The sequence below is a fragment of the Varroa jacobsoni genome, unplaced genomic scaffold, assembly GCF_002532875.2.
Source record: "Varroa jacobsoni isolate VJ856 unplaced genomic scaffold, vjacob_1.0 scaffold_1063, whole genome shotgun sequence".
Classification (NCBI taxonomy): Eukaryota; Metazoa; Arthropoda; class Arachnida; order Mesostigmata; family Varroidae; genus Varroa; species Varroa jacobsoni.
This window is the reverse complement of record NW_019213965.1, coordinates 529355-549553: the sequence shown is the minus strand read 5'-3', so window position 1 is coordinate 549553 and position 20199 is coordinate 529355. Positions and strand designations below refer to the sequence as shown.

General features: G+C 41.6%; 2 protein-coding genes across 7 annotated transcripts in view; both read left to right on the top strand.

Annotated features, from left to right (window-relative positions):
* The first annotated feature begins 293 nt into the window (after window positions 1-293).
* LOC111266184 (transmembrane emp24 domain-containing protein 7) overlaps window positions 294-20199 on the top strand; it is a 154472-nt gene continuing 134566 nt past the window's right edge. For 3 of the 6 annotated variants that reach the window (XR_015313340.1, XR_015313339.1, XM_086970817.1), the window contains exon 1: window positions 294-1065. Coding sequence is in view for 3 of the 6 variants with exons in the window: in XM_086970817.1 (XP_086826943.1) it covers window positions 1025-1065 (41 nt within the window). In the remaining 3 variants the exon portion in view is untranslated. The remainder of the gene's footprint in view (window positions 1066-20199) is intronic. The other 3 variants (XM_086970815.1, XM_022843433.2, XM_022843430.2) reach the window with 3 other exon arrangements.
* Window positions 17741-18926, top strand: LOC111266185 (uncharacterized). The gene has a single exon (XM_022843434.2). The coding sequence runs from the start codon at window positions 17944-17946 to the stop codon at window positions 18565-18567; it is 624 nt and encodes a 207-aa protein (XP_022699169.1). The 5' UTR covers window positions 17741-17943; the 3' UTR covers window positions 18568-18926.

The following is a 20199-nucleotide window of genomic DNA, read 5'->3' as shown; positions in this document are numbered from 1 at the left end:
ACCTCGCCAATATGACTTTCATAGATATTTTTATATAATACTAGTGATTGTACTACTAGTACGACGTGTGTGGCACGATGGCAATCCAACTGATGACCAAAACCTCGAAAATAACACAAAAAATGAGTTGTCATTTGTCAAATAACAACGCTCAGTAACGACCACAGATTTCAACAACAGCCACTCGTCGCTTTATATATTTATCTTATCGTATAGCGGCATCAACAAGTACGACCGTAGTGATAAGAAATAGTACTAACGTAAAAAAACGCTGGCTAGCGACTGGAATGGTGGTGGCGGCCATGATTAAAGATGGTATACTATACATATCGCTACGCAAAGAACACGTACATATCTGTATCAGTGTTACTATTTGTATAACCCAGTAGGTCTAATTGTCCGTGGACGGTAAAACAGCCAAGAGTCGCCGCAAACGATAGAACTCGCACACGACAAAATCCATGTCGTCCAGAACCGCTACACCATAATCACGTCGTTTCGCCATCTCTATTGGCAAGCAAATGCGTTGCGACGTCATTGGTGGCTGAATCCTCTCTATTCAACCGCTGAATGATATCAATTAACGTGTTTCGTGTGGACAAATTTAAGAAAAACGAGAATTTTGCATTGCCGATATTTGCATAGAAGCAACACTGTGGTATAGCTTATTGATGATCTCCTCATCATCGTGGGTGCTGTTAACGCGACAGCCGTAGGTGAAGTATAACGAAGTGTTCGAGTCGTGTCTGGAGTATCCAGGCGAGAAGGGTCAAGAACGACCAGTGCGACAAGCGGTGATGGTTTTTTTTTGTTTGTCGATGTTATGCTGATGCTGTCGTGATCGTACAAGTTTTAGATTATTTATTACGATTGGCGTAACTTATCTATAAGTTAAACTTGTCCTCGATTGGTCTAAATGTGTGTGCGTGTACGGTTTGTAGGGAGTCGTGAACACTGAATTGTGTAGTTTGCTGATTTTAACTATCGACTTGTTGTTATTGATAGCTTTTCTCTGCTTGGTCTGATGGCGACGGTTGGAGGGAAATTAATGGTGTCACAGAATGTGTAAGTGATTGAAAAACGATATATTTCATCAACATTCAACAACATCAGCTGCAGTCATTGATATATACAATACACATGCTGTGGCAGCGTAATTATCATTGAAGAATGACGATTTTTTCATATTTCTAAAGGACAATATGGTTGTACATCGGGCAAATAAAGAAGCTGGCACAATCCGTGCCCATGGTTCAAATAGCTCGTCTTACGTTCGAGTCGTTGCATCGTGCTAACTTTTTCTAGTTCAGTTGCTAATTAAATGAAAACGCCCAATTTCCCAATACTATCGATCCCAATGAAACGCCCAGTACTATCGATCTTATTGGAAGAATTATTATACCTGGGTTGAACTGTAGAATGCCAGCAAACGATTATTATTGTTCGCTTACCAGCTTTTCTTGCAGACAGAACATTGTAGCACAAAGACGTGTTGTTGGTTCTGCTTAACTATCCAGCTTAAAGATGGGTAAACGTGGCGGGAGGTACTTTAAATCGTACTGGAATTATCGCGTGAGTAAACCGTAACCGATGGTCTCAGCAGGGTGAGGCATCTAGCTTCGAGTAGTCATATACAAATCGGTTTCGTCTACGATCGATATTGTTACTTATCTGATAAGTGGAAACGTAAATTAACTTGTTTTTTGTTGGACGCAGCCGTGAGACCTTCGAGCCTGTCAGGCTCGTACTACCGAGTATAAATCCACTTCCAGCGGTAAAATCTAATCCATGAAGACAAACTGCCGCTCAAATCGGGTACTCGCTTTCCCAATCAAGCATTAGCATTTATATTACCAATCAAGCAGATTTCCTTGAGGGCACGATAGCAACAGCCTTTTTAGTAGTACGAGTAGTTAAAAATTAGACGTCTTTATTCCTTTTGGAAGTGTTGCCTTGATACTTTAAGAAAGCTCGAATTCCAATTTATTAGACGAATATTAGTTATTATTATTATTTTATTTATTATGAGTATTTTATCCCAAAATTATCAAACCCCAGATATGGCATACATGTTGAGTAATCTACAGGTGCTTGATTCAGTGTAAAGTCGTATAGTTTTTGTCGATGCATTCACCTGTTTACCAAGGTTACTCGAGGGTCTGTCACTTAAAATTAACATTCTTTACTTATCATTGTGTCGTAGACAGAAATACGTGGGTTATGGTTTATAGATTGGAAAAGTGTGCTCTTATCGGTAAACAGCTTCAGATGAGTACTCATCAGGCAAACGAATCTGTAAAAACAACCACCCTAAATGTACTACAGCCATGCAATGCTGTAGAATGGAATAGATTGCCGGAGATATAGATCATAAGGAAGGGTTGCGTTCGTAGACGATCCGTAGTCAACTCAAGAATATTCAGTTAGCACATGCACAGACTCAGCATGAAATGATAACTTCACAGAAACTTCACATATTAGCAGCTGAAGTGGTTTCTGACAAGCTCTTAATAGTACGTGCGGCAGACTGAGGCATAAATAGAACCGGGGTAGCAGCGACCGATTACATAAGCTGTTAGAAGGCCGACAACAGAAAGTCTGCAGTTCGTATCAGACTGAAGACTATTCAGTGTTACAATGACAACTTTTGTAAATCGACGGATCTGTGAGCGCTTAAAAATGTGCCGATTTTATTGCTAGTCAAAAGGTTAAGCTTGAATAGAGATAGATTGCCAAATTTTCGCGATGAGAAAAGCATGCTCAACGTTTTTGAAACAGAATCGATTGAAAACATCATAAAGAACCTTAATTGTTTGTCATTGCCCGTGAGCGTGTTCTTCTAAAAGACCTAAGCTTTTTTTGAAAACTTTCTAACACTAAAAGTTCAGCACAGATTTTCTTACATGGCCTTTTTTTTATGTACCTACATAAATCACTAGTCGAGCATCTAGCTAAACATCATATATCCTTATTTAATATCTATCACTGTCGAATGAGACCGGCTAAAATAGACATCAGCATACATAAAATTGTATTTTAGCAAACATTTTGTGTATGTTTTGAGATTGCAACACAGTCAATTTCAACACCATAATTTTTAGGGAACTTCATAAGCCATACAAAGTCCTTTAATTATTCAAATCCGGCAAAAGGACGGTGAATTTGAGCAGTCTAAAACATACTGGTTACGAACTCCCATTGGGACATCGTTTTCACACACATGTAGAAGTTAAGACGACGCACTGGCGGTGAGAGTCTCACTTAATCATTTCAAGTGGTTGAAAAGCGACCGACGAAGCCGTTCATTCAATTTTCCGACGTAATGGCTCTCTGCACCTCAAAACAACATGCTACTATCTTTTTGCTATGTATTTGTTTGCTTTTACCTCATTGAAAAGCAGCTATCCACGTCACCGAAGGTCAACAGTTCTACGCCGGAGTCCAGTTTGTAAACTGTTCGTGTTATTATTCGAATTATTCTATAGTTGATTGACTTTCTGATTATTGACGCTCCTTGCCGTCTGCATGTTATGATCTCTGCATATGAAAAGTACGTCTGCGTGCCCGACGGACAAAGATCTTCACAAACGATTCCCGTACGTGCTATTGGATTGCACAGCTTTAACAAACTATCACCAAACGAGGTTAATGTACGCCAGTGAGCAACAGAAAGTAACCTCCGGAGGAACGCCTAAATGCCGCGAAAAAAAGTGACGGACAATATAGGCCATTCGATAAGCCCCTGAGAGCGTAAACTACGAACCAACAACGAAACAGTGTTACCTGTTTTCGCATTGTCGTCACCGTCTATACAATTCTGCAATATTCTACGCATTATACAAGAGGCATTCTCATACGGCTTGCTTTTGTAGTTGCCCCAGTCTTCGCGTTACAAGCAACTAATTACCTAAAAAATCCCGGTATGTTCAACTACGTACGCCTATCGTTCACTGTATGTAACTTGCACGTTTAACCGAAGCGATGCGAAAAGCAAGCTTACTTTATGGTACAGTACTTGTAAGTAATGGAGTTATCACGAAAAAATAATGGGTCACATTATCACACAACCGTCTTAAGAAAATCACAAAAGGAAACACTATTAGATGGCTACAGACAGTATATACTTGTCCTGAGACAAAGTTTGCTCGTCTATGCAGCGTACGCGATTTCGTTTGCGTACCGAGTGCACGAGCAAAGTCGAACAATACAACCTTCTATTTCTAGCCATTTCTGCACCTGTACATAGCTAAAACAGTGTTGTTACGGAAGAAAAATCCGAAACTCGGAACGATAAGGCGATTCTATAGCGCGAATTGAACTTGTTCACGGATAAAAACACTTGGAGGGCATTACTATAGACTACTGCGAATGAATTAAGGAGACTAAGTAGTGCAAAGCTCGCGTCCTATCATCGGCCGATACCTGTGGGTTGGCAGAATCGTTCTATGCAAACAAACGGGTTACTCTTTAATACCAGCAGACAGCAGGTGAATCAGGGCGTTTGTCTAACATAAATACTCTGTGGTATACCGGTATCTGTCCACGCGATAAACGTAAAATGTAACGAGTTCAATTGAGCCTGCATCCCGGATATGTGACCATACGCGTCCCGGATTGCATCGGCATGTCATCCTGCGGTCGTTACGTACTGCTCGTGGAAGGCATTTCTTCAAACAAGGAGGCAGCGATCGTCTACATACAGTAATTTGGCGCAATTACTAGAAAATCATGTCGTTACATAATTTCAGCCTAACGACTAGTGAGTCATATCAATGCATGCTATTATAGCTATAACATTAGCATAACATTGTGTAAATCTGCGGTTCCCAAACGCAAACACGATGACAACAACGTCGTCATCATCGGCAACAGAAGCACCTTACATCATTCGTGCGAGGCAACTATCTTTTGCCTTCGATCTAGATGGTGTTACAATTTACTAGATCCCCTCCGTTCATTGATCTATCAGCAGATACATTCGTTGACTGTCCGCCGCTTTCTAACGTATGATTTATGGCACAAAGACCGGACGCTATGGGTCATCATGACCGCCGAGAAGATGTCTAATCCTTTATAGCAATCTATTATAACTGGGCCGCGGCTGTTAGCGACTGGCGATACGATTGATGCTCCTCTCGCGAAGTTATGCAGAAGTTACCAAAAGAACCGCAGAAGAACCTGATCGAATTTACTGTTACGACAAAGGCATCGAGCTATATATATATATATATATATATATATATATATATATATATATATACGTCCGTTGTTGCATTATCTATGCCATCACATATCTATCCGTCTGTCATCCTGTGCTGGGTGTAGGAGTACCCACGTGCGCGATGAATTTCTCAGCAGCTCTTCGGATGGTACGTGTAGCAATGCCGGCAGTTGCAATGCCATTGGAAAGGATAGAAAACAGGGTGGATAAATATGGAAAAATTGTGGTCGAACTATATTTGGCTCAGATTGTTGCTGTTTTTTGGAGGGTTGTTATTCTTTGCTTTGTATAACAGCAACATAAAGGTAAACGCAGTCATCCGTACTCTGCAAATATAGGTAACGGCGTTACGGACGAAGTCGTAGGCGAAAGAAAGCTTCGAGTATACCTCATAGGCGGCTAACGGGCAATTGCGGCCAATTTGGGAATGACGCAAAAAGCGATTAATGATGACGAAAACGAGAGAACAAAAACGATACTAGTAATCACTTTGTTTATTCATACTGGTTGTAATGTATGTGTTTTTGGTAGGACTTTACGCAGCAAGTCCCCGTCTCTCCCGACCAAAAACTGGCAGTACGGAATAGATAATCAAAAAGCACCAATAATGCCGTGTAGGATGTATTCCATAGAATAGTATTCTATGTGCGTTCTACGTGAAAATGGTTAATTTATCAAGGTGATGATGGTAACGACCATGTCGAAGGAAGGTCGGTAAATTTAACTGTAATGTTTTCCCTACGTCTGCGTTTGCCGATCGGATGGCACCGATAGTCTAATTTCGAGGAAGGATCATATCGGTCACTTTTTCAGTTCATTAGAATTGAACTTACGCCACACGCTTAAGGCAACGTAAATACGAAGTTACCATCGCATCTATTCTGAGGATGTTCGTTCTGGCATGCATTGGAACCTATCGGTTTTCAATACTAACAGCAATTTTAATCAAGAATTGAATATCACTGCAGCTAAAAGAACATGACTAACACGTTTTTCCTTCAACAAATCATTGGGGAAGCCTCTTAAAAGCCAGTCGGCCTTCCTGTTGACATGGTTCTGACAATAGGGTTCTTCTTCGCCGAGTTAATAAGAGCTGACCAAAACAGAGATATTAATGGCTGCGTGGCCTAGTACATCGCTGAGGTAATCCCTGGTTAAAGATTTTTATCTTCCAAAAACAAGTCTTTTTTGTTGTATAGTCAAGCCGTTGAAGTCCACTTTAATGAAGTTCGAGATCGAGGATAAGAGGTCAATGTGCATTTTTCCAAAATACATTTGCCAGCGTCACGTGCACCAGCATGGACGGTAAGTAGCACTTGAAGTTATCGTCGAGTAGACGCTCACCTGAGCACTAGTCGAAGCAAATAAATAAGCTTCGCTGGCTAAGACATTGCTTTCGTTGCACTTACATGGAGCAAGCGTTGAATTAGTTCAGTCCTGATCATCAAGAAGTCAACGTAAAAACATCTGAAACGTTGTATGCGAAGATACGCACTGCAGGAAGAACAATGGCTAAGTATCCAATAGTCCTACCAAATTAGGTGTCGATTCAGTAAGTAATTATGGCATCGGAGAATTTGTAGCATAAATGTTCTAATTTGTTTTTGCAAAGAAATCTTAAAAAATGACTAAGATATAGCGTCGTTAATATCGCACATAGTAACACTATACCTGCAAAAGCACCCCAAGTCGACAAGGGTCCTAGTAAGATAGTACGCTGGTATCACTGAACTTTGAAAAATGCTCCTTTTCATAATAAGAGCTTTGAGCTGTTTTAAAAAAATATTTTTCTCCTTGACATTCTTTTCAGTTTTTATTAAACGTAACCTGTCACTTTTCTTATGATCGGCTTTCTGTCCATTGCGAACAGAGGCATTAACATTCATCTCAACGAGTAGAATAATAAACCCTCCTATCCAATATAACTTTGGGGCTAATCTGTGATGCGACCTTTTTCCGGTATGCTAGCCGAGATCTATTGAGGGATTTGTGGTGAGAAAAATAATTTAAAGATAACTTGACATGGGTAGTCGGTGCTTAACAAGAGCTGTCAAATAAAATTAAAAATTATTATTTTTAATTTAACTAATAAAAACAAATTTGATTGGGTCCATATTGAGCTTCAAGGCAAACGAGATTAGCCCAGGCAATTTAGGTAGATATATTTCTCCTGTAAACGAGAAGTGTAGTGCATTCTAATGATTTTATAGAAAATAGTAGTTATTTTACATATTGTTATGTCATTGTCAGAGAAATATCGTTTGATTACTCTTAAAGGCACCTTTTAATGTGTCCTGCAAGCTAATGCGAGTTTATAGCGATTATATTCTTCAGTCTTGTCCGCTGATGGAGAAATGTGCCGGATTAGGGTCACTTAATAATAGTTGGCGTCCACTGCAAAAAAAACCCTAGTGGGCTAATTATAATTTTCCGTCTCGGACAACGTATTTCTCATGACCTGACATTGAAATAATTAAGCGAGGCTCTAATAAACAATAGACAAAAAAAATAGATTAACTAATAGACAACAACCTCTTGGCCCTACATGATCGTTTGAAGATGGACTGGGAATACATTTAAACATCACTTTCCTACTAGTTGCAATACATCGCACAGCGATGTCACTAAATTTTTTTCGGTATCAATCACAATAGACCCTTACGCCATGTAAGATAGATTATGGGAACAACATAGGGAAAAATTTTCCTTCGCCTTTTCCAGTGACGTGAACGCTTACCTATCCTGCCAATAGGGTCGTAGTTAGTACAAATGCTTACTACGCAAATGGTTTATATTCGTTTTAATACAGTAAGCAAAGACGTATACGGCAACGTCACAATGTTTTCTCGTACTAACTGCGATACGCGACAATAGAATGATTTTAAGTCAAATTCGCTAGAGAAATTGAAGTAACCCTTTTGAAGCTGGTTGGTCTTTACCTTATGCTAATCAACATCATCATAAATAAAACATGCGAGAAACGTCCTATAACAATGTATTTGTCCTTTTATTCGTTGCTCTTTTGTCGTAGGGAACCAGTTGCTTAGCTGTGACTGACAGATGGTTTGCAGATGACGATCATGTGCCATAGCATCTTTGCGGAGCTCTTTATCTCCTTTGCATCGTCTGCTCTAAATATCGTCATTTGTCTGGTCTTCCTCCAGTGTGTCCCACTCTCCCATTTACTCTTCTGTTAAATTTCAGATGGCTCATCACTTCGAAAATGTGCTTTAAATAACATGCGTTAAAAACTGCTGGAATGAGGAAGAATATTTGCGGAATGGGTTCCACTTAACGATCGGGTTTGGTAGCTAGAACCAGCTTTTCACTTCCTTTCATATCTTCTTCAGAACTTCATGTCTAATGCGCCTGAACACTTCATTAATCAGAGTCAGGGTTTGTCACGTTGTATAATTATCCTTAATGGTTTATGCGATGTTGCACACGGATCAACACAGGGGCATACAAGTAATCACACGGAATAGCGTTCAAACATCCAGTCGGGGTCATAGGCATCCATATCCTCGTTTCTATGGCTACGACCTTTATCCTTATTGGCTTCCTACATTCCCGTTTCATTTTCCCCGACATCTTTTACGTAGTTGGCTTTTTTGTCACTCGCTAGAGTTACGATTATTGCTGAATATCTTGTCTCTGTTGCCCATATTTACCGATGAATTTCGATCATAGTACGATCGTGCGCCATCTATCATTATCCGCCCATGATCAATATCACGGGTAGGCATTCGGGTAGATAAACAATGGATATGCAACCGTTTACTCACAATGACGCTGGCCTAAGGGACTGATCAAATCGCTAACTTCGTTCCAACCATCATCATTTTCACCCGGTCGTCATCGGTCCTCGTCACAAACTTCGTGCTGATGATTTTTTGCCGTTAGTTTTCCGCCTGTTGCTCCTGTACTTGTTATTCTCCTACTGATGTTTCCTCAGCTTACTGCAATAGACGTGCACCATCGCAGTACACTATGCTATTTCAGGTATTATATACATTATACAAAGCGAATCGTTTGTGATCGACGTCGCTTGACGCTAGGCAACATATGGGTCGACCCGACCCCAGAGTGCCTTCAGCCGAATCGTTCGGCTGCTCGATCTAAGTATCACAGCCAATGCACTTTAACTAAACGACGCTAGCGTTGGCGCAGCCTGCTCATAGAGCAGTTTCTATCGGTGACGAAGGCGATAATGTTTACGTTTAGCTTTCATTTTTTGCCCGCTTGACTACTTCTGTGGGTTCATCTATTGGTCCTCTTAACCCTATGTAGTGCCGCGTTGGCTAACGAATACGCGGCTGCTACATCGGCCTATTAGCTGTAGAAGGGCCCTTGAGTCCCTCGTCGCTCCAATTTGACCATCTATGTCACTAGCATTGATGTGGACGTTGACGTTAATATACTGCTAACAAAAAGATCGACGACAGCATCCAACGGCAGCTTGCATTGATCGATTGACCAGTTTGTCCTAATCGATGACGGTTTTTCGACTTGCTCCAACTACTGTATCGCATCGCCGCCGACGCAAATGACCTTATCGAAAATGCCTGCTTATCTATCATCACCTGCTCGTCCTAGTCGTGGTCGCAGTAATAAGAGTAACGGTAGCCGCTACAGCAGCAGCCGTTCCAATAGGACCAATGCTGCAACAAGTGAACGGTTTTGTTTGATTAGTAAATAGTCAAATATTGGGTTGATCATAATAGCGATAATAGGCGAATTTTTTCCTGCTACCTCGCCTTATGCTACGCCTGATACCAGCTGCGTCTCCACAAGTTACAACTTACTTTGCCGGCACGAAAACTGACCATTTTACTATGAATGTCGAGTACATGCCACGCTGACAACGTTAGTCGGGAACTGGTAGTTAGCTGTCACTTGTCAACTCATATTGAAGTTTAATAACGTTTCCTTCTCTTCTAATAACGTATTTATAGTTGACACAGGTGCTCCGTCGTAGCGCTATCTGCAATGTTGTGTAATAGTTTTAATAGCAGAAATGGCAACAACCTGCGGACCACGACTTCAATAACTTTACAGTTACATACCCATGTACATGATACACTCATCATGATAATGGTCATCCTCTACTGCTATCTTTATCACTGTCGATGATCTTCTAACCGACTTTTACTGGCCTGTTCTGTTGTCGTCTATCCTTGAGTATCTCACCGATTTTCGGCCTCACATCAGTTATAATTATACTAGGAAACGCAACGTATAATGAAATGAAGGTGGTGCGATCAAAATTCCCCATTCTTTTTACTTTATTCGATACTAAGCATTAGTATCGTAAGAACGATTTTCTCTTGACAGCTTTCCGGTGTCAAGCCTGGTTAACGAACCACTTTTTCCTATCTGAAACACGACGGCAAGACAAGACGCCATGTCTAAGAAATAACATTGATTACAGAACAGTTACAAATCATGGAATGAGCTAAAAATTGTACGGTTCTAATGCACCGAACGGTTCGCGAAAAACCTGGCTTCTGACAATCGATCCTGTCAAACTGAAATGGGCGACTTTCTAATAAATTTCTATGACTTTTTTTTCCATCAGCTACAACGAAAATGCAAAAGGCTCAAACGCGCTAAACCATTTCGTTCTAGTCATTATTATTACTATACACTGACGAATAGAATTAAGTCATTAAATTGGGGTACAAATAAGGTTTCTAAAGATCATTTGGTAATAATAGTGCGCATAGTATACGATTAGAAAAGGATGGTACAGAAAATTCAGAAGGCCGGTGCAAACTGTTGTGAATGGTCAACGCCATATGTGTTTTGCCCATATGATCATTGCGACATTAAACATCGTGGGCCCTTGCGCTAGGCCCATCGACGCCTACCTTTAGTAAATGATGCAAGCCAATAATCATTTCGTATTGTAGACGGGCAAGGATTTCATTGACTACATGTTTAGTGTAGTACAAAGGCGATTACGGAGATTTGCAAAGCAATCTCATTGAATATGTATATATATATATGTACGAACTGAGTTGTCGCTGTTGGGTGACTGACGTAGAAGGGACCAAACGCCAAATTAGATGACCCCCACCCCCACCCCCGCACCCCTCAAGCAACAACCGGCTAACAGGGAATTAAGTCCTATAATGCGTCCCGTTGAGGCACTGTCATAGATCTGTAAAATCCTCTCGCGTATTGTTACCATACTGAATCAAATAGTCGTACACAAAAAATCGACCAGCGTTTTTACTGATCCATAGCTTATTGCTCCGCTAGTTATACTCTACGAATATGTTTCGGCATCAACAGCTGAATATCCCTGACTTTGCTTGACAATATCGTATCAAGCGGCCGGTCCCGTTATACACTGTCGCATAGTAGAGCAGCAACAGGGGCGCCAGCTTTGTGAGAGAAAATTTTGCCCACTGTTGTCGCGTCGTCTGAATTTTCAGTGGCCGTCTGAATCTGACTAGATATAATCTATTAGAAACGTCATTTCAAAGTTAATTTGCCAGCATCGCGTTGTCGTTGTTGGCCGTACGATCTTCTCTACTATAGTGTAGAATACTATCAGTGCACGGCTTTCCTGCCGAACGGCAGCAGCACCGTGTCTTTTTTCGTAACCCAGGTGAGCTATCTTTGCGAGCAGACTCAGCTAGAGACAACTTCAGAATCACGGAATTCAATCAACTACAGTACTCGGTTAGCCCACGTTCGACGGGGCAATACACGAACGTTCATGCCACAAATTCAGCATTTTTGCTACGGCCCATCTATCTACGATCAAAATCATTCACTTTTTGAGACTGTGGACATAAAACAAAACCAACAATTGAAATTCGAAACAAGAACGCCAGATGTGATGGTCGTGCTTGAAGCTTGTATCAAGTAGTTCAAACTTCAAGATGATATCTTACGTTGACATTATGGACTGGTTGAAGAAAGAAAGCGATGAGTTCGATAACTCTCGTAATATCCCCTACTTTATGCCAGAATAGGCAAGACGAAGAATAATTTATGTAGCAAATATAGTAAAAGATCTCCTGTGTTAAAGAATGGTTGGGAACGAAACAAACGGGTGATCAATCCCCGTGTGGAGGTCTTCATTTACTGTACCATGCAGTATCAAATTTATTCAGAATACAACGAGTTTTTATTCCTTTGACTTGCCATCGCATAGGCCTTTCTGTAGTGACCCGCTCTGCACCGCGTCTTTTGGCTTTAGCAACGAAATTACAGCCTTGTACCCCTGCTCAGTCTGGCGCGATATGGTACTGAACTTCAAAGGCAACAGGGAGAAACTCTTGTCGACGCGAAGAGTCGTCGCCTTTCACATAGCCAGGCGATGCCGGCGCCGTGGACAACGCACACCAATGTAGAGCACACAGTTACGAGATAGGACGCATTGCGAAAATATATAGAAGGAATGATGCTTTTGAATGAAAAATAAGTTTGAAAAGAAAAAATGAATAGAAGAAAAGCAAACCAGATTAGGCCGTATAGTTGATCCAGTGATCATATGAGGTAGTGCCTGCGCAGAAATCAGAGATCAACAAAACAACAAACGAACTTTAATGTAAAGTAGTCGGTTAAAATAAGGCTAGGACGCTTCCGGTAAACATCCCCGAAAACCGGATGGCCTTTTACTACCTGCCTTTTACCGGTTGGGATAGCAAGATTTAGTCGGTAGATATCGAACGCTCATTTTTGGGAATAGTGCAAAAGTTCTGTCAGAAACAGAAGTACGATTGTTCGTACTAACGCGCCTAAATGTGTCATTTTGCCGTGTTAAAAATAGATTCCTTTTATTATGTTAACATTTTACGTTCCTTAGATGAAATAGACGAGAAACATCAGAACGACAAAACAAATACTTGGTCTTTAGTAAAAATCATTCATTAGTGTCATTTTTATCTATCTGATACAGTATAGTATTATAATAGGCGTATTTTACGTCAGAAATACCCGCATATTCTTGTCAAATGTTACATAATTTGAATATTCAAGTTCATCTATATTTCATCAGTACTCATGTGTATCCCTTTCAGCATCATGTCTTCCATGATTGCATAATTACCTGTAATAATTAATGACCTAAACGTACCGTGGCCGTTTCTAAAGCCATACTGAAGAGTATTGATAAAATTTTCGCACATGTAGAGGATAGCTAAGCGTAAACTCGAACTCCAGAAGTATTACATCAGAAGCAGTGACTCGATCCAAACGCTTTGATGTTTCCAACGGGTGATATACTTTCAAATCAACAACTGTTAAACATTGGGAAAGAACCTCTGTTTAACCTGTGGTCTATATGATTATCTACTATATTGGTTAGCCCTTCCTTTCTGACCAATTGCTCCCTTTGTGCTTGCGTGAGAACCGCAGTCATCATTATCAGCATGAACGAACGTTAGTCGTGTCCATTGCCTCAGCGACATCCAAGTTCAATATTATTGTTTACGCTGTTGATACGGCGTAGCTCCCGCAGCGTCAAGCACCGTTCAGCGTTGTCAAGCTTGCCACCGAGGACTAAGCAGAGATATTTCTGATTTCAGCAAGAATAGCCGGATAACGAACATTACTAGTTTATCGACAACAGCTGCCGCACGGTCGCCAATAGGCGAAAGGGCGCACCTGAAAGAGTTGATAACGCTTTAACTGATGCTACTGTAACAAACGTGGATCTTCTACGAGTGGTATGTCTGCAAAGTCGTTCGTATACCACATCCGCAATGCAAAATCCGTTCCCTGCCTGCTTGGATGCCCAGCTCTCCAGGTACACTCTCGACACCCCAATATGTCGGCGAACGCATCGTTGGATCGCCCTGTGCTGTCTGGAGAACGAAGCTGATGACTGGCTGCCCACCTGGATCTGTACTGGAGACGTAGCGCTGATGTTCCATTATGCAATCAGTGCGGGCACATAATACCGAAGATTTTTACCCTTCTGGGAATACCGTTTTCACCTTTTTACATTAATAGTCATGGCAGTAGCGGCGGCGCTGTCTCATCGCCGCCACACGACAATTCCATGTGGTGGGATTGCTATATTGCATGCCAACAATGCTGATGTTGGCAAGAGCGCCGGACCGGCGACGTTTCGCTTCTCGTGTGCGTGCTGATTCGCACGATCCATTGATTTTTTATAATAAGGATTCAAGTTATAATGTGCTTAAAGATTAGGTTTATAATATTATCTCATTTTATTGACACATATAGTTTATCGCATCATTGATATGGCATTACTCTGATTATTGTCCTTATTTTCCATTTTTCTAACAACGTAATTGTGAGTGAAACCTGTGGGGTGGAGTAATCACTGACTGACTTGGGATTAGGGGAATGTTTTGCTTGCCGGCGTAACGAATATGGTCTTGTGGCTTTGGAGCGTCCTACGAAAAAGTGAGCATCAGCTGGGTTTCTGTCACAGCGATAGCTACACTCATGTGTTGCTATTACCTTTGATTTGACGTAAGTTCTTGCCATACAATGCTTCACCGCAAGCTGACGGTTCTGGGGGCATCCCGGTCAAATAAGGAAAACTGAAATATCGGCTTCACAACTCTGAAGACTTGTTTTGTGAAACGCACCTGGGGCTCAGGGATACGAAAGTTATTAGTGAGCGGGTAGTTGCATATGGCTCATAGCTAAATGCAGGCATTCAAGTTCGATTTTTTTCAAGTTATGCAAACAATACCTTCGTCGATAGTCACCTCTTTATTCGTTGTGAAGAAAGTAGAGAAAAGTAAAGTGCGTTAGTCGAACTTTTATCTGCTCGTAAATCCATCTGGAAATATGGTTTGGCGAGAATCTGAAAGAAGACTCGATCTTTGGATCCGGATTATGGCTGCAACGGTGCAGTGTCACGTGATAGCGGCTGACGACGCTGAGCGCGCGCACACTGAACCTGTACTGATTAGATATATATAAATTTACAGCTTGTCATCATGTTATCAATATTCAGAGTCGAGGATCTGTCTTCTATCTCGTCAGACCAAGGTGATGCCCTCATGGGCGCTACTCATGCATAATCATTCGAATGAAATCCTTAAGCACTAATTATTACGCATATACGGAGTACTTTATCATGCTCTTCACCAGTCTAGTGGTTCACTGCCGACAGATTTCGCCACCGTCCAATGCGCTATTCACCAGAATAGTACGTTTCATATACTCCGCTTTGATCTTGGACAAAAGAATTGATATGGACAGGGCAGTGCAGATGACAATCTAAACCTTGTTACATGGATATTTGAGAATCGTTTCGAGTACGACACCTAAACGATAACATAATAAATTTTTATTTCTAATAAAGAAATAAAAATTTATTATGCAAAATCAAATGCATAAGTATACCTGAAGGTCTACATAATAAGATCATTCAGGCGTAGTCCACTGGAATAGAGTGTGTCAATGCATCTGTTTCAAGTGATTCTGTTTCTAGAATACGAAGATCAGAATCAATAATCTCTGAGCACGGAAATCACGCACATGTCTTCCCTCACATTTGCAGCTTGCGTTTCTGTGTTCGTTATCAGATTTTTCTTCAGGCGAAGCTTTAAGTTTCGAGAGATTTTCCAGCAAACTCGACCATTCGACATTTTATGAAGTTCATAGCAGAAAAACACTTTTTTCTTCCCTAGAAGACATTCTTCTCTCACATTGCATTTGATACATACCGAATTGAGCTTCCAGTACTGAAAATAACAGAATATGTATAAATCAAGGCTAACATGCGGTTCTGATAGGCTGCGCTCGGCTTATGTCTTATACGTCAAATTCAAGTATGGTATGTATATGTAACATTCGACAAGATAGACTACCCATTTTAAAAAGATACCAGCCATTTTTATGTAAACCGCCTTAAAACATCACTAAACACATCCTGGATGCTGCGTGGCTTACTTTTTGTCGTGACAACGTCTGATAGACGGTGGTGCCTATAGGGAACGATGAGAGGTATGCTTGACGATGTTTTGAAAATATAATACAATATGAAAGCTCTATTTTTAAAAGAGTATTCCTTAGACAAATAGACAAAAATAAATTATTTGTATGTTCCATACACATTATTATCTGTTTTCGTCCGTACTTCCCACTGCAAAAACAATTAACCCTACACATTAATCAACATAAGTCCTAAGGAATAGTAAACCAGAGTTGGTACATAAGCGGTACGCCAGAGCATATCGCATAGTCTTGAAACAGATCTATGGTTCTTACGTCTATCTGCGATCCAATGGTTCTCAGACATTATCTAGAGCATGCCCATCCCTGGTCAGATATGGAAGCTACGCGAGGTTACAGTACAGGCATTTGGAGATAGCAAAGTTCAACTTTGAATTCACAAGTTTGAATTTTTAGGCGCTTGGTTGTAGAGCATCGAGGCATCGTGATACGTACCCTATGTGCCGATTCAACCAGGTAGGTTGTAGTGATGATGATAGTGATGTCGAGATTCTAACTGGTTCCAACTCCAGAGTTGAAAACTGTTCAGCCGCAAAAATGGTGTTACTGTTGGGTCCTTAAATCGTAACAAAACGATACGAAGTATCCCCATTAATTCCAACCCAAAATTCTGTTCTTGAAAACGACATGCTGCTACGCCGAACTACGTATTATTGAACCTCAGCAGTATATAGCACATGACAGAGTGAAGTAAATGGTTTAGGCCCGACGCTCACTCCACCCCATGAGTTTTACCAGCGGTGCTCGATTCTCGAGTTAGAATTTTAAGCTGCTTTCTGCCTTCAATAAACGCGGGCTTACTGCGCGGGCCTAACCTTCTTAACCTTGGAAAAATATTTCCTGCAGACATTTCAATCAATAAATGATACTTGGCATGGGGTAAATAGTTCGATCCGACTCAGAATTTACAAATTGTGGAATGTCCACAGTATCTTTCAGGTGTGATCAGGAATGACAGATTTAGCTAGAGGGATATAATTATTCAGTAAGATATTCTGGATAATCGTTAGCGCGTAATATCTTCATTATCTGTTTTCTGAACCATCGTCCTCCGCACCTATTCCTTAGGGCATCAAATAATGCGACTGCTTCTTCGTCATTATCGCGAATCGATAATGATCACACGCATCGACGCTGTCCCATACATTAAACATCAGTTCATAGGAAAGCCATGCGGTATTATCGGTACGTGCGGAGGGAATATCAGATTTGACCATCGTCTTCTGTAAACTCCCTGTGAAACCCCATAGACGAGAGGGAGGGAGCTAGCGAGCCTAGCTGGGATTTGGATCCGGTTGAACAAGAAGGTAAGGGCGATTCCTGCGACAACAAGAGCCATGAGCTGTAGTAGGGAGGGGGGGGGGAGCGAATTTCGCGCGCCGAAAATTTACTTCGCCTCCCGCCCGCGACAGCGTTAAGCGTCGGCCGAGCGGCACAATGTCTGCTTGGACGCGCGACCGTGATCAACGACAGAGAGGGTCGCTGGGGCTATCACGATGTCCGCTGCTACCGCCGCCGTAGGAGAGCTGCTACAGCTGGATGTTGGCTTAGAATGCCCGTACTGGTGCCTGAAAACCAATCCGGTTCGCGTATATTATAAATAGCGCACGAACATACCGGCATTTGACGATGTCTGCCTATTTGGAACAGTGAAAAGAGAAAGAATAAGAAAGATTACGAAAACGAGCCGTCCGTTACGATTTGTGCTACACGATTGTGGATAATCTCAACCTGCTCAAGAAAGAGGACAAGCGCGAGCAGCACTTATGAGCAAAGGAACCATGCGTAGCCTTTCTGTGACTCCTCTGCTGGGGGCGGCCGCAGTTGCGATACTCTGTGCGACGTCAGCCTGGGCAGGTGACCACGGCTGGGATCACCACGGTTGGATCGAGCCCAAACTCACTGTGGTTGTAAAGAAGATTCCTAAACTGATTCCTGTCCCGCACCCTGTTCCTGTGCCACAAATTGTCCACGTCCCGAAAAAGGTTCCGGTCTACAAGCCTGTGCCAGTGCCCAAGCCGTATCCCGTACCCCAGATCATTCACGAATATTACCCGGTACACAAAGTGGTACCCATTCCCAAGGAGGTGCCAGTTCCCGTCAAGGTTCCAGTCAAGAAGCCCTATCCCGTGCCCCACATCGTCAAGGTTCCCAAGCCTTATGTTGTTCACGTGCCTAAGCCTTACATCGTTCACAAGCCAGTACCCTACCCAGTTGAGGTGAAGGTTCCCAAGCCCTACCTCGTCCACATCCACAAACACGTACCAGTTCCCGTAACCAAGCACATTCCCGTTGAGGTGCCTATTGTGAAGGAGCATCCCGTCGTGGTGAAGAAGCCTATTCCTATTCTCCTCGAGGCGAAGGGCTGGGACAAGAAGAAAAGTGCTTGATTATTGAATCGAGAAAATAATTCGCTGAGGCGCGACCCAAACCATTAATAGAATCAACTTTCGCGAAAAACACATCGTGATAGGCTCATCTTAGGTGTTTAGTTTCACCAGTTGTGGTTGAGTTCGAGCGATTCAGATGCTGGTGATACCGTCAAGATGACCACCGAAAATTGTGTGCATGGGTCATTTTAATAAATACTCTCCCGTAATATTTATGTACATACAGAAATAGACCAACATACAAAAATACTTATATAAAAACAAACACATATATGCGCTGTAGAAGTCGTACGTCACTGTATATAATGTTTGTGAATAAATGTTTCTCTAAAATCTAATTTAATTGTTTAACAATGAAACTTGGTGTATTTACTTACGATGGCGGCCGCAGGTCAAACGAAGGTATGTGACTGGAAAAATGTTTGTTATAGCCATCGCTACTTCATAGCATTACGTCCTAAATAACGTATGTCGACCCCGTGAAGTCCGTCATACCAGATGGCCGGAAAACTAAGAATCCTCTCATTTCACCAATTTTAATTGCCTAGATCGAATCGCAGTGAGCGTTGTTCTCCCATAATAAGGTCAGCATGTAGAAGCTTTAGGGTACTGCTCATGGAATCACGTAAACTAAATGTTTTCTCTCAGTGGTAACGAAATCAGACATTTATTTCCGCTTAGCATCCTCGTAAGGCATAAAAGCCGGGTGTTTTAAGTGGAGATCGTTGACCGTACCGGAGTGGCAGTAGCTTTCCTAAGAACAGATGTAGCGTGGGTGCGTGACTTGGCGAGCATTACATAGGCAAGGGAACTCGCTGCGATCCCTAACTGAGAACTAGTTTTTGATCTTGAGGCCCTGACGTGTTCTTTATTTTGTGCTCACATAGGCTCCGTGCACCCTAGTTACAAATATTATCGGAAATAAAAGAGCGATCTTGCCAGTTGAACAAGCTTGAATAGGAATGGCATTACTCCATTGTAGTCATAATTACAGTGCTTAAGCAACACCACAATCTAAAGAGAATCTGTTGTTGCTAATGAGACGCTACCTGTGCACCAGCAGTAGCTTTTCTATGGGTTAGACTAAAAAAATAACAAAATAGAGGATAACTACATAATAAGCTGGGTGTCTCTGGGTGTATGCGTAGCTAGAAATGGCACATATCCACGTTTAGAGGCGGACAAAAGCTATACGACTAAGACTAAAAAGTATTAAGTAACACGCACTTGAATGGATAACATAGTTTTCACTCGAAATTGTCTTTTACATTGCCATCGATGAACTTAAAGCGAAGATCAAGTGGAGAGTTTTCGTAGTTTTCACAGTTGAATATCGAAATCCAAATTTAGAACGGCGGAGGGACGTAGGTAAAACTGCGTGCCAGGCTAAGGCACGCTTTTGTCCGTTTTCGTCCGGAGTGTTTTGACGAATGGACAAAATTTCACTCACCCATAATGTTAAAGAATACGCTTACAATTGATATTCAGAGCATACGTAATAAATGAAAAAATTATTACACTGTGTCATTACCACTCGTTACGGTTATTTCGATTTATATTGCAAAGTCTATAGTAAAATGTGCTCGGAACGAACCCGTTACGGATCGGTGCGCGTGTGGGATTTACATCTAT